At 43.1% G+C, this 15,333-nt stretch overlaps 1 protein-coding gene across 1 annotated transcript in view; it reads right to left on the bottom strand.

Annotated features, from left to right (window-relative positions):
* Positions 1 to 383: 383 nt before the first annotated feature.
* Positions 384 to 15,333, bottom strand: part of gad2 (glutamate decarboxylase 2) — a gene marked incomplete at both ends in the record, with an annotated part of 20,792 nt that continues 5,842 nt past the window's right edge. Inside the window, 10 exons of the mRNA XM_080020496.1 lie at positions 384 to 557; positions 6,099 to 6,188; positions 9,455 to 9,562; positions 9,821 to 9,970; positions 10,822 to 10,900; positions 11,787 to 11,851; positions 13,230 to 13,346; positions 14,099 to 14,153; positions 14,236 to 14,315; positions 15,221 to 15,333. The exon at positions 15,221 to 15,333 is cut by the window's right edge and continues 3 nt beyond it. Of these exons, the coding sequence (XP_079876622.1) occupies positions 384 to 557; positions 6,099 to 6,188; positions 9,455 to 9,562; positions 9,821 to 9,970; positions 10,822 to 10,900; positions 11,787 to 11,851; positions 13,230 to 13,346; positions 14,099 to 14,153; positions 14,236 to 14,315; positions 15,221 to 15,333 (1,031 nt within the window). The remainder of the gene's footprint in view (positions 558 to 6,098; positions 6,189 to 9,454; positions 9,563 to 9,820; positions 9,971 to 10,821; positions 10,901 to 11,786; positions 11,852 to 13,229; positions 13,347 to 14,098; positions 14,154 to 14,235; positions 14,316 to 15,220) is intronic.

The raw sequence follows: 15,333 nt of genomic DNA, 5'->3' as shown, positions 1-15,333 counted from the left end.
CACAAGCACGTTTGGCACCTGACGACATATGTGGCAAATGAGAGACATTATTAAAAAATAATTTCTTCCTCATTTACCTATTGCACAAGCATTTCATACCGCGTTACAAAAACGTACACACACACAAACGCACGTCACTTACAGTACGCTACGCTGGGAAAGGCAGACAGAAGCAGTGTTTACAGAGCTTCAGACCAAGGCAAAGCTACGATACACAATAAATGTTCATATATACCTATAGATCTGTTTTCTTAAATATATTTTTAAATCTGTGACTTTGGGGGAAAAAGTAAAAGAAAGTGGATTACCGGTACATTCACGACAAACATTTCATCCGTCTAAGAAGGAAAAGAGTTGCGGGAGGTTGTGGCGGGACGAGCGGTTTATAGATCATTGCCCAGTCGCTCGATCTCCTCGATTAGAAAGTCGATGTCCTCGAAGGTGGCGGCAGGATTCGAGATCACCATGCGGAAAAAGTTGACCTTGTCCCCTTGAGGCTGGTAGCTGACCATCGTCGTACCGTACTCCATCATCCTGGCCTTGATCACCGGGGCGACCTGACCCACAACAGATAGGAGAAACGCTTTTAACACTGAGAAAAGAAAGAAATACTCAAGCTCCATCCCTCGTTGTCATTATTGCAAAACAAACCCTCGGAGATTGAAGGAGGTTATTTTGCGATATTGACTCGCCAGATACTAGATACTGATTACGCTAAGAAAAATAGTCTGCAGCAACGTAGAAATCTTTTCGACCTCCAAAAACCGTTGCCTTACGTATGACAAACCTATTCACTGTTGTTAATGTTAAATTTGACTCATCCACATTCCTTTTCAAGTCTTCCATTGTAGTTTCTATCTATTTTAACTTAGTAATAAAAATATTCCAAAAATATACATTGTTTATTGTTTGTTATACTACTGAATACATCGGAAATCTTAGGAAATCAAACTCTTGATTATAGTGCCAAATATGACAACACTATGAGGCAGGGTCATAAAGTCAGCAAACACAGTCCGTTTACGCTCGAGAAAAGTAAAGGATGCACCGCACAATATCACTCTATTTGCATCTTGGAAAAACTCTGGATGTTTGCTTTAATTTGCCATTGAAACTACTACTGTTTCTAAAATTATTCATAATTTGCTTGCAATAGCTCCTTGCTGCGCTTTGCAGGAAATCTATAGAACCATTTCACAAATATGTTCTAGCAGGGTAAACACAGCTGCAGCCCAAAACATTTAGGTGTGTGAGTGTACAATTATAGATAACTGTAGAGTAACTGTACATTATCGATAATGATGCACTGGAAAACGTGGAACAGACTCAATATTAATATTCTGAGCTCCACCTTTGTTTACCCTGCTGTGACACGATCAAGAAATTATAGATGAATTAATTGTCATACAATTGCAATGAATAACTCAATTGTCTTTTTCCCTGGTTTTAGGTCTCTATTTTTGTATAAGCCTATGGTATGGTAATACACATTCACCTTACGATGAATGTATATTACTATCACCCAACAAGAACCTAACAGAACCCAATGAGGACCCAACAAGACCCAACAAGGACCCAACAAAACCCAACAAGGACCCAACAAGAACCTAACAGAACCCAATGAGGACCCAACAAGACCCCACAAGGGCTCTAAAAAAACCATCAAGGACCCAACAAGAACCTGACAGGACCCAATGAGTACCCAACAAGATCCAACAAGGACCCAACAAGACCCAAAAATGACCCAACAACGACCCAAAAAGATCTAACAAGGACTCAGCAAGACCCAACAAGACCCAACAAGGACCCAAAAAGACCCAACAAGACACAAGATCTAACAAGCCCCAACAAGGAGACGTCATGTTTTTTTGTTTTCTTCTGTTGTCTCAGATTTTTTTTTCTCAGTAAGCATAACGCATATGCCTGTGTGTATAGCCTGTGTATTTCTGGTTTCAAATTCCTGCGTTCCTCGCCTATGCATGAAGTCTGAATTCCCAACTCTTCTGACGGTGAGAAACAATTTACACTAGGCGCAGCGAGCGACACAGCCTGGTGACTGAAAACGCCAAGATGAGAGGTAAACTTCTGGGGTAATGTGCTGAGAGTCATTTATTTCCCGCTTGGATTCTGTCATCTGGTGTTTGAGTTGTGGCAGATTCAATTACAAGTTTTCCAGCTAGGGCAGAAAGTAACTTTGTCCTCCTGTAAACAGCCGCTGAGGAGACCTGATGTCCCCATGGCCTGAAGAGATCATCCTTCAACCAGACAGCCCTTGTTTGATTCCCTGTGCCCTTGAGCACAGCATAAAATATATATATATGTAAAACCAACCACTGGAATCTATAAGACAGGATGATTATCAATGTTTACCAGCTCTGTGCTTTTTTTTTTAACCCTTTAGATGTTCTGCTAGTCCTAAATAAGGTAATTAGAGGTTTGGGGCTGTTGTGTCCACTTCGGGATAAATAATGACAGTAATATGGAATGTACGTTTTAAAGCAGGAATGGCATAGCCAGGAACCTGTTAAAATAACGCTAAGTAGTACAGTTACTCCTGATTTAAACAACGGGTATTGGCTCAGATTGATAAGAGACTAATATGGCACCAGTAAAACACTGGAATTGGGATAAGTAAACAAAACAAAAACCAAGCCCTAACCTATAGTGATTAGACTCAGAATCAAAAACAGAATCATAATCAGTTAATTCCACCAGGTGCACGTCCTGCATCCCTACAAGAAAACATTGAAGAGCCCTATAGCGTGACTCTTTATGAAATAGAATATGAAGTGCCCTATATGTGCCCCCGAGTAAATGTGAGGAAGTGCCCTCTAGGTGCCCCAATGGTTAATACAACAAGAAAAAAGAGCCTTCATGGCCAGGTGGATGTGTTGACGTGCCCTGCATCTGCACCTATGTTAGAGAAAGTGTTATGAGGTCCCCTATAGGATCCCCTTTCCGAGAGCAAATGCTGTAATATTGCAGAAAAATGCAACGGAAAATCTTGATCTCCTGTCTCAGGTTAAAACCCCCCACAAGAGAATTACATCTTCATCTTCACCATTGTCCTCATCATCATCATCATCATCAATACATCATCTCAGATAAGAAGGATTCCTGCACGTCTTTGTGGTATGATCTGTTCAGAGCTGCTGTCACAGGACTTGTTCCTGAGTTTTCCATCTAAGTCCTGTTCCTTTAATCAAATGATTGGAGGTAAAGACTAAGACTCAGTGGCTCATAACTTCAGGGTTCGGTGCTGAGTGAGCTTTTAAACCCCGAGGGTGCGTTCAAAAGTGTCCAGAGACCATGGCTGAGTGTGAAAGCGACCTGGTGCCATGATGGTTCAAGTCTTGATTCTTCAGAACAGAGGTTTCTGCAGATGATTGGAGGAGATGACCAAGATCAATAAGACTCATTGGCTCAAAGCGATAAGCTGCTGGAAGTTGAGGTTCAGGGTTCAATGCCAAGTGACCCTTAGAAAGGCAGCACCCTGTGAGAAAGCTGCTTGTGGCTGAACTCTCAAAACACCTAAGAGTTGAGATAAATGGTATTGTGTGTCTAGAAGAAAGTACATTTTCAGTAAAAATCTACTGCCACCCATATATAGTGTAGTTGTTGGTGTCTTAGTTCTGCCATCTTTGCTCTGAATGAATGTCCTGCTCTTCATGCACACCAGTCTACTGATTATCTGACATTAAGATTGAGGTCCAACACTTTACTGTACATGTTGTACAGTATAGCTTTCTATCATAAAGATAAAATATGAAGACAAGTTCAACACAAATGTTAGAACCTTATCTGAAGATGACGGGCGATGGAGGAGACGGCCAAGCTTCATAAGACTCGTGTAGCTTGAAGAGATAAGTCATTGGATAAGAATTTCAGTGTTGGTAGGCTTTAGGATTCGATGCCAGGTGCCAACTTTTGAAAGCCGTCAACACCAGTTTTTTTTAGAATGGTAGTTTCTTTAATCAGATGATTAGTGGAGATGATCAAATGGAATCAGACTGATGATGGCTCAAGGAGATAAGCCACTGTACATGAGCTGAGAGTTCCGCTTTTGACACCATTTGACCTTTTGAAAGCCGGCAACTCAAGTGCATGTTTAAAAGAGCCCAAAGACCGCCAAGGCCACCGAATCCTGAGCGCTCAGCCCTCCAACAGTGGCGTATCTCTTTGAGCCAATGAGTCGTAATGCTTTGGATCATCTCCTCCAATCATCTGATCAAAGAAACCGCTGTTCTTACGAAACAAGGCTCAAACCTGTGGCAATGTTGGGTGGCAGCTTCTGAACCATCATGATACCAGGTTTGCTTTTCAAGGCACCCATGGGGTGTTGCCTTTCCAAAGCTTTCTGGTATTGAACCCCGAACCTGAAGTCCTCAATTTATCTCTTTGAGCCAATAAATCTAACTGATGTTGGTCATCTCCTCCAATCATCTCAGTAAATAAATCTTCATCCAGAAAAAGACTCAAACCTGTGCTGGCAGTGCTAAAAGGCAGCGTCAAAACCGTTTTGCCACCAGGTCTCCTTCATACTTTACTGTGGTCTCTGGGTGCTTTTAAACATGCCCTCAGTGTGCTGCCGTTCCAAAGGTTAACTCTGTATTAAACCCTTAAGTCCTCCTGTAGCAGTTTTTCTCTTTGAGTCCTTTAAAGTGAGAGTGTCTCCTTTGATCATTTGATGTAAGGAATGATGCCGGTGAATTGGATGAGAAAATGGGGACTTCAACCTGTGACAGCAGTACTGAACAGCAGCGTCCGAACACATCATGCCACAAAGTACTGATAACATGCTCTGGGCATTGGTGGGATTATTAAAAAGCTTGACAATCGGAGAAAAAATGGTGGTTGACGGTTGCTAATGTGACTATTAACAATTGGTTAAATTACTGAGGATGAGGAAGGTAAACAATCCAATAGATTTAAATTAACGGAAGGGAAAGAGGAGGGTACACCAATGATTCAAACATCTTAATTTTAAGATAATAAATAAATAAATAGATACATAGATAAATATACATAGAGAAAGTGAGGGGGAAAGAGAGAGATATACAGATACAGAGAGAGAGAGGGAGAGAGACATACAGATACAAAGAGATATACAGATACAGAGAGAGAGACAGAGAGAGCACTTTGTATGTCTCTCACGCCCACCATCTGTTTGTCCTAATTGTCGATTACTCGCCCCCTGCTGCTGCAGACTGAATGGCTGCCACAGTGGACCCTCAACACCTAACTCGCCCCTGCAAGCTCGGCAGACTACATTATGATTCATCACCTCCACCATCTTTGAATTCTATCCACCATTTCAGATATTTTTCTCAAAAATTGGATGTTTTGGACCGAGGGAATTTCAGGAAAGCTCCAAGCAGGAAGCGCATATTTTTGTATTTGTTTCATTCCATTTGGAGAGTAGGAAGCACCATTGCTTTAAAGTGGAATTAAAATATTATTATTAAACAAAATAAAATGAGAGCTATCATTAGGAAAATGGTCAGTAATGTAAAATATGTGTGCCCACTAGTAAAAGGACCCAAACTCAAAAAGACGCTACAGAACACCCAAATAATGTTAGAATATGTATCTGCAATTATCACTAAATTAGTTTCATCAATCAAACATGGCATCAGTACATGTAAGTATCCCTGTTTTAAAAACTGCTTGTTACACTCTTGTTTGACCTGCAGGCTTTGAGACCTTTTATCACTTTTCCGTGAGAGCCGCAGTAGCGAAACACGCTCTGCTGCCATAGTAAGTCTCCCCTCCCGCTGTTTGTATGATTTATATATATATAATTAAATATATATATATATTTATTATATTTATATTCACATAAACCACATCACTTCCTGCCAGTGTACTGCCAGTAAACTGACATGGAGAATTGACCCATCCGAAGGGCCTCATGTTATGCTTGTGTTTTCATTTGGGTTCACTCAGGCTACCTTTTGTATTAATAGCTTTAAACTGATGTGTGCAGGTGATGGGGAAGCTGGAGATGTGGTGATAGGGTCGTAGGGCCGATGAAAGTGGCACATTAACCCGTGTGAGGGTTGATGTGGTCTCCAGGAAGCTTATCTCCGCTCACGCACCTTGTGCAATCGCTTCATTTTCTCCTCCTTGTCTTCCAAGTAGCGCATCCCGGGTGGAAGGTACCAGAAGCAGACGTTGGTGTGCTGCGGCTGCAGGAAAACACAAGAGAAATGACTGTTCATCTGATCATCGCTGTAGGGAGAGTAGAGAGAGAGATAGAGGAAGAGGTAGAGTAGAGTTAGAGTAGATTTAGAGTATAGTTAGAGTAGAGACAGAATAGAGTTAGAGTAGAGAAGAGTTATAGAAGATTTAGAGTAGGGTTAGAGTAAAGGTAGAGTAGAGTAGAGTTAGAGTAGAAGCAGAGTAGAGGTAGAGTTGAGTTAGAGTAGATTTACAGTAGAGTTGGAGTAGAGGTAGAGTAGAGGTAGAGTAGTTAGAATAGAGGTGGAGTGGAGGTAGGGTAGAGTTAGAGTAGAGTTAGAGTAGAGTTACAGTAGAGGTAGAGTAGAGTTAGAGAAGATTTAGAATAGAGTGAGAGTAGAGGTAGAGGCATAGTAGAGGTAGAGTCGAGTTAGAGTAGATTTAGAGTAGAGTAGGGGTAGACGTAAGTGTAGAGTTACAGTACAGATAGAGTAGAGGTAGAATATAGCAGATATAGAGTAGAATAAATGTAGAGGTAGGGTAAATGTAGAGTAGATTGTAGATGTTGAGTAGAGGGTTAAGTAAAACTAGAGTAGAGTTAGAGAAAAGGTAGGGTAAGAGTGGATGTAGAATAGGGGGATGTAGAGCAGAGGTTGAGTAATGAATTCTACACCCCCAAAAAGAACCAATTTTAACATGTGCATGCATATTTACATGGACACACACACACACACACACACAAACACAGTGTACTTTTTGAAACTAAGAGAACGCCTCAAATGAAAAGCCCAGACAGCACTTATTATTCCCATTTATAAATCCAGAGTGGAGTCGCTGTAAAAGTGTTCTGTTCACATCCATTTGGCGCTCCAAGTTCAAGTTCAAGTTCAAGAGATTATTTGTCACATACACCAGCTTTATATCCAAACACTGTGCCCTGAGTTTTTTTTGGCATCAGATGCTGGGTGAGACACAGGTCTGCCCGTTCGCCGTTCAGAGCAGCTGGGCGGGCGCTGGTCTGGCATGCACGGCCCAATATTGATGTAAATGTCTCTGTGGGAAGCAGATCTGGCAGGGGCACCTGGGCCAATGCCCAGAGGACTTAGCGCACCCCCCCAATCATGCTTTTTACCCACCCTATTGTGACACCCCGAGTACCAACCCCATTGTGACACCCCCCGTCACACTCTAGGGGAAGGGGGGGTGGGGGGGGCTATCTGCCGTTGCAGCTTGGGAGAGAGAGAATGAGTTTTGGAACATTAGCCGAGACCTCTGACTTCAAAATGACTCAGAGTGTCACAATGGGGTGGGTAAAAAGCATAATAAAAAGCGTTACACCATTGCACCTTAGTCTTTGTTGTTTTGGTTTTGCTGACATACCCAAAGCTGCGCTATTCATATGCATATGAGCAATTATGGGCTATTATGCTATTCATTGGACATAATAGCAGCACATTACACTGACAGCCTGTAGGTAAAGGGGCCAACACAATGCATCAGCACACCACCTGCCAATCAAGCACTGACCCTAAATACACTGAGGTATAACAGCCAACACGGACTATTATAATGTAATGGGGCTCTGATAATGCGACTGGGAATTATCCTCGCTGTGTAATATATATATATACTGTATACAGTGGGGGAAAAAAGTATTTAGTCAGCCACCAATTGTGCAAGTTCTCCCACTTAAAAAGATAAGAGAGGCCTGTTATTTTCATCATAGGTTCACCTCAACTACGAGAGACAAAATGAGAAAAAAAATCCAGAAAATCACATTGTCTGATTTTTAAAGAATTTATTTGCAAATTATGGTGGAAAATAAGTATTTGGTCAATAACAAAAGTTAATCTCAATACTCTGTTATATACCCTTTGTTTGCAATGACAGAGGTCAAACGTTTTCTGTAAGTCTTCACAAGGTTTTCACACACTGTTGCTGGTATTTTGGCCCATTCCTCCATGCAGATCTCCTCTAGAGCAGTGATGTTTTGGGGCTGTCGCTGGGCAACACAGACTTTCAACTCCCTCCAAAGATTTTCTATAAAGTTGAGATCTGGAGACTAGCTAGGCCACTCCAGGACCTTGAAATGCTTCGTACAAAGCCACTCCTTCGTTGCCCGGGCGGTGTGTTTGGGATCATTGTCATGCTGAAAGACCCAGCCACGTTTCGTCTTCAATGCCCTTGCTGATGGAAGGAGGTTTTTACTCAAAATCTCACGATACATGGCCCCATTCACTCTTTTCTTTACACGGATCAGTCGTCCTGGTCCCTTTGCAGAAAAACAGCCCCAAAGCATGATGTTTCCACCCCCATGCTTCACAGTAGGTATGGTGTTCTTTGGATGCAACTCAGCTTTCTTTCTCCTCCAAACACGACAAGTTGAGTTTTTTCCAAAAAGTTCTATTTTGGTTTCATCTGACCATATGACATTCTCCCAATCCTCTTCTGGATCATCCAAATGCTCTCTAGCAATCTTCAGACGGGCCTGGACATGTACTGGCTTAAGCAGGGGGACACGTCTGGCACTGCAGGATTTGAGTCCCTGGCGGCGTAGTGTGTTACTGATGGTAGCTTTTGTTACTTTGGTCCCAGCTCTCTGCAAGTCATTCACTAGGTCCCCCCGTGTGGTTCTGGGATGTTTGCTGACCATTCTTGTGATCATTTTGACCCCACGGGGTGAGATCTTGTGTGGAGCCCCAGATCGAGGGAGATTATCAGTGGTCTTGTATGTCTTTTATTTTCTAATACTTGCTCCCACAGTTGATTTCTTCACAACAAGCTGCTTAACTATTGCAGATTCAGTCTTCCCAGCCTGGTGCAGGTCTACAATTTTGTTTCTGGTGTCCTTTGACAGCTCTTTGGTCTTGGCCATAGTGGAGTTTGGAGTGTGACTGTTTGAGGTTGTGGACAGGTGTCTTTTATACTGATAACGAGTTCAAACAGGTGCCATTAATACAGGTAACGAGTGGAGGACAGAGGAGCCTCTTAAAGAAAAAGTTACAGGTCTGTGAAAGCCAGAAATCTTGCTTGTTTGTAGGTGACGAAATACTTATTTTACAGAGGAATTTACCAATTAATTCATTAAAAATCCTACAATGTGATTTCCTGGATTCTTTCCCCCCATTCTGTCTCTCATAGTCGAAGTGCACCTATGATGACAATTACAGGCCTCTCTCATCTTTTTAAGTGGGAGAACTTGCACAATTGGTGGCTGACTAAATACTTTTTTGCCCCACTGTCTACAGTATACACTGTATATATACAAACACACCTTTCCATTGAAGACCATCTCGTATCCTTCTCGGCCCTTGATCTTGTTGTACAAGTACTCAGAAAGCTCCAGACACTTGTCAATCTGAGCTTCAAATCCGATGGTGCCCTGTTGATAAAACAGACGTGGAAAAACAAACATTAACTCTTGAGAGACATCAAAGACAAGAAGTTGCCAAATTTGGCATGTGGTGCATGGAAAGAGTGGGGCCACCCAAGATGAGACTAAGGCCAAAGTCGATTCCAGACTTCAATTATGTGTTTTGCTTTGAAAAAACATTTTACACATGAAAATGTAATCAAATTTAATCATGTCTGATCTTTTAGTTCTGTAATTTCTATACAAGTCAGTTGGAAGGCCCGCTACCTTGGCCCTCCACATGAGCCACAGCTTGAAGATGTCGACGTGGCGTCCGCACTGCAGGGCCTTGTCCCCGGTGTCATAGGACAGATCGTAGTGCTTGTCCTGCTGGAACAGGTAGCAGGCGTGCATCTGGTTGCAGTTTTGCATCAGATCCTGTCAAGGAAGGTCAAGGCAAGGTTACGAGGGACCCCAGCCCAGCCTACGTGCGACCTGGTATCACGATTGTCCATTTTGATGATAGATATCCAGGCATCTTAATGGCAAAACCCTGTATGTGATTCAGGAGATATGGAGATATTCATCCCGGTCAAAGTCTCAAAGGCCTTCGACAGAAAGAAAATAAATGAAGACATGAATAAATAATTTATAAACAGAGCCACCCATTGACAAATATATATAAAAAAAATTGTGTGTGATGCCTAATGGTTACAACCTGCACAACATGTGTACCAAATTGGCCGAGATTGGACCGATTTTGTGGGAGAAACACAGCAAAATAAATCAAAATGGCGGAAAATTGATCATGACAGAAATATATGAACTCATTACCCCCAAGGAATCCAGGGGGAAAAATATTTTGTTCCTATGGAAAATGGTTCAGCAGTTATGGGCCGAAACGAAAATACGGTTGTTATTCTGCCCTCATGTGGCCAAACTGTATAATTTTATTGCTGGAGTAGTGGTCACAATATTGGTATTGGAACCTCAACACTGCCAAGTTTGGTTCCTACATGTCTTTCCGTTTCTGAGCTCCAGGTATTTTAATTGGAGAAAAATAAGGAATAATAATTATAATGGGGCATAAAATTACAAGAGGTTTTGTTGGACCCCCAATAAAAACAGACACGATGAGGACTACCATGTTTTTCATGGAAATCAAAAGTAAATGCAGAATGAAACTGCCTCCAAAAGTCAACTGGATGGTGTAGGATGGTGCATTTTGAAGAGGGTTGTGTACCATATGTAATCAGAGTCCTTATTTTGAGGTGAAATCAGGTTCCTACCTCCTCCCTGATGAGGAGCGCAGAGCACTGCAGAGGGACTGACATCATCTTGTGTGGGTTCCATGTGACTGAATTGGCCCTGCGAAAAAACGGAAAAACAACCGTCAGGCAAACAAAGAAGAAACAACCACTTAAAGGCCAGCTCTTTCTGAGCCATTAAATGTTTTTCTGTCACTCCTCGCTGCAACATATCGACATCCCACCCACACCGTCATACATTTCTAACAAACAACGATAATAATGATTTCAGCACCAGAAGTTCAAGTCGCGTTTCAAGCCTAAAAGGTTCTTCGCAAAAAAAGTGACCTTCCAAGTTGGAATCCCATTTACCATTGAATAATACCATTAACTTCACAGTCTATTGAAAGGCCCCTAATTGGGTTACCTCCCAATTAGGGGCTGTGTGGAGTTTATATGTTCTCCCCGTGCTCACATGGGGTTTCCTCCATGTAACATCATTAAGGACCCCTACCAAAAACATGCACAACATCATCGTCTGACCAGCGATGAACAGGCTGAAGGACAAGCCAGGGTTAAATGCAGAGGACCCATTTCACCGGCCACCATCCGACGCGTGTGTGTGTGTGTGTGTGTGTGTGTGTGAGTGTGTGTGTGTTTGCATGAATGCATGTATTGTAGTGGCGTGCTGCGTGACGATTAAACATCATTCTTCTTATTCTTCTATTAAAGTGTATTGATCGACTCAGGGATTTCCCATCCTGTCCATGGTGGAGAAGTGTGGAGGAGGACAATCCACCTCAAAACAACTGTCTAAGTGATCGCTATGTTCACTTTTACTTTCTAGCTACTTGCAAGTAGCCTGAGCTGCATCCAAAATGGCGTTCTAGTCCAGCCCTCAGCCACCAACCCTTCCCAAATTTTAATTTCATAGAAAGATAGAGGAGGAAAAACAGGAAAGAAATTGAAATTGGTGGGGACTCTGATGTAATTTGCAGGTATCTTACCTCTCGACTCCGTCCAACTTCCACCGGTGCTTCCTGGACATGAGGAGACTCCCTCCCCATGCACCCTGAAAGGACAGACACAAGACCGCGCGGCTCAGGGGACAACGTCATGCCATCCATTCTTTAGTGTGTTACTTTGCTTCACTCACTTACATGAGAATCAAGTGAGTTAAGAATTGTGCCAGAACCAGCCACTAGAGGGAACCGTATCTCTGATAGCTCCACTTTCCAATACAAATTTTCACCTCTTGGGAGAGCAAGTCAGGACCAGCAAATCTCCCATGAACGGTGCGTTGTGGCCACTCCGGGGTGAATTTCGATTGGCTGTTACATCACCTCTTACAAGGTTCATGTCAGTGTGTGATAAGGTTCTACACCCCCAGAGAGTAGCACAGTGAGAGTCGTGGTTGGTGAGGATCATGGGGGCCACCAGGGTCCAGACGTAGAGGACCAGACACACCCAGCTGGAACACAACGTGTGGCGGTGAATGGATTGAGAGGCGCGATAGCGCACAAAACCACAAAGAAGACGCATCAAAAATAACGTCCCCCCCCCCCCCAGTTTGGCGCGTGGAGAAAGTGTCTGCACCTATTAATAGAGGTGTCACCCCGTCAGGCCCAAATCACCCTCATAAATGGATGGAGTTCTCTAGGCGAGAGAGGCCATGATGGGGAAGAGTCTCGCAAGAGGATGATTTACTGCCTCTGCTCCAGTTTCCCTAATCGCTGGTGCTGGTGTGTTGAGAAACGGCTGGATTCTATCTGGGTCAACCCAAAGCAGCAAGCAGGGTACGGATACATTACAGATTGCCAAAGTGCTGCTGTAAGTCCAGTCCAGAATGTGCCGCAGAGGGATACTTTGGCTTTCAAGGTGCATGTAGCGTATTCCATGTACTGCCTAAAGGGCCGGCGCTGCCTGTTGGGGACATAGCCGCCCAGGGCGCCATTGGGGGCGATCAGGGTGCAATTTGCGCCCCGTTCCCCGTTACTCCAAATAAAACAGATAAAAACTGTTTTTATTTTCGATGTATTTCATTTTTCTCTGTTTCCTTATTGAACAAAACAAAAACAAAAAAAACAATGTGCATAACAGGGACACTCTCTCAGTCACCCTCCAACAGAGTGCCTAGAATGGCAAAATGGCTGGAGCCTGACCACCGATATAAGATGCTATTAAGAAGGAGGAAGGTTGGTATACTTTTTAAAGCAGTTGTGACCCGTGTGATTTCGGGGCCTCATTACTTGTACTCTGTGCAATGACAATTATTTGAATTGAATCTCATTGCCAGCAAAGACTGCGAGTGGCTGTCCATCTTGAATCTTAAAAATCTTCAGTGAAAGAGTTTGGGCATGCATTCCAGTGTGTTCCCTGACTTTCTAACAACTTTCAAATCGTCTCAACGGGTAACGAAGCAGCAGCAGCAGCAGCAGCATGAAACTCACATCCACGTGCATCCAGATGTTGTACTTCTTGCAGATGTCCGAGATGTCAATCAGAGGATCGAAGGCTCCGTAGACCGTGGTACCAGCGGTGGCGCTGACAAAGAACGGCACAAAGCCCTACGAGAAGAGGATGAAATGTCTTTATATTAACGGGCATATGGGGCAGTAGCTGCTCCTGGTAGCGTGCTAATGTGTGCTTGAGCATGCCACCTAACTGTTCCCCAGGTGCCTCTACATGGAGCCCACTGCTCCTGATGACATTACGGTATTACGTGATGGCATTACGTCCTCGCAGCCTTCTGGAATTTGCCGTTAAAGCTTTTCACCAGATTGTTCAAGTGACAAATATGGTTGAATCTCAGGGATCCACAAAACAGTCGCTGTTGATTCAGCTGTGGTGATGCCAGCATGCTTAAATGGGGTTAGAATTAACTAGGGTTCAGAGGCAGAGACCACGCCCCAACCATACCCACCACCAATCAACATTACATACATATACCCAATCCACCCATCATTGGGTTGCCTTGACTTTCGCAAGCCGCCATTCACCAACGCCGCACCCTGACCGTCTCTTTCTCATCCATCACCACCATCATATCGTATCTTCTATCCCTTCGCATTATCTTCAGTCAATTACAACTCCATCGGTTGGGTGGGGTCTTCTAACTCGTGAAATAGCGCAAAAAGTCAGAAGAAGGAAAAAAGCTTCACCGACAACCCGCGAAAACATCAATAAAACCGCATAGAAACACAATGTCTTTATTTATTGAGACACCGAGTCCTGGCTCGGTCAACACCACGGTCAGGAGGACTCGATCAAGTTATATCCCTTCCCGCAGTGCAGAAGTTATGGACACACATGAAATTACCTTCTGCTTTGCCTCCAGTATTCTCCTCTCAAGGTCAGACGGGATCATTTTACCGCTGCGGAGGAAAACGCACACAGAGCTTTAGCCGCTGGGTTGGTTCTGGTAGCAATACCTGGTGTGCGATGCGGGGAGCGTACCTCTCATCTGCCTTGACGCAGATCACGCTCTCCGTGCCGATTCCCAGTGCTGCCGCCCCTTTCTTCACGGAGAAATGGCTCTAGGGGAAAGGAGGAAGCGAAATAAATATTAACTCGCTTGGAAGTCCTGGAAGTGCTGGAAGTGTTGGGAGTCCTGGAAATCCTGGAAAAAAGATGATTTTTTTATTCTAAAGTTATGAATGAGCATCCTCTTCTGTGGAAATTTGCCTTTGGCCTGGTTGTTGTGTGTCATGGTTGTTGAAAAAAATATATATTCAACTTTAAGATTAAATTCAGGTGGCTTGGAGAAAATATTTCTTCAAATTATCTTGAAATATATTGTATTCTAGTAAAAATAACAGCAAAGCTTTGATGCGCTGGAAGAAAACTTCTCTTAAAACTTAATTCCCCATCTCAAGAAAGCTATGTTGGATGGACAGTTTATTCAGAGCTCAGCTCATGTTGCTTGATTCACCCATTTTCTTTCTATATTTTTTCCCCTTTTGGATTCCGGGAACAATCTATGATGTTGCTATGTCCTTTTTAGCCGAATTGTGGGGAAAACTCAAACAATAATAATAAATTTGAAGACAAATCTATGGGACGCCGAGAATCACTAAGAATCTCTAAAGGAGGCAATTTTTTTTCCAAAATGCAGTGAGATTCTAAATACCTCACTACAGAATGCAAAAAATATATACAATCGTATGTCTGTCCATCCATGTTGATAATTCATTTTTCCATTTAATCATTTTATTGCAGTAAAGAACATGTAGAATGTCATATAGCAAATAAGCCTTTATCAACCTAATTAGGGAAGCATTCATGAGTATGATGGCTTTGGGTTTTTACATCTGTTTTACAACGTGTTGTCTTTTCTGGCGTTTTAAAGTACATTAGCGTGGAATGCATTGGTGAATTTCACTGTAACGCTGGCAAACAAGATGGCGGATCATGTCGGAAGCTTCAAAACAGTTGAGCCTACGTGTTCGGAGGTGAAGGCCACCAGTCTGGGGACAGAGGACATCCCTTTCTCCTTCACCTCCGGGAACATCTTGAAGCGGGCCAGCAGCATGGCGTACATGTTGGAAATGGCAC

Source organism: Zeus faber (genome assembly GCF_960531495.2).
Source record: "Zeus faber genome assembly, chromosome: 19".
NCBI lineage: Eukaryota > Metazoa > Chordata > Actinopteri > Zeiformes > Zeidae > Zeus > Zeus faber.
This window is presented reverse-complemented; position numbering and strand designations above follow the sequence as displayed.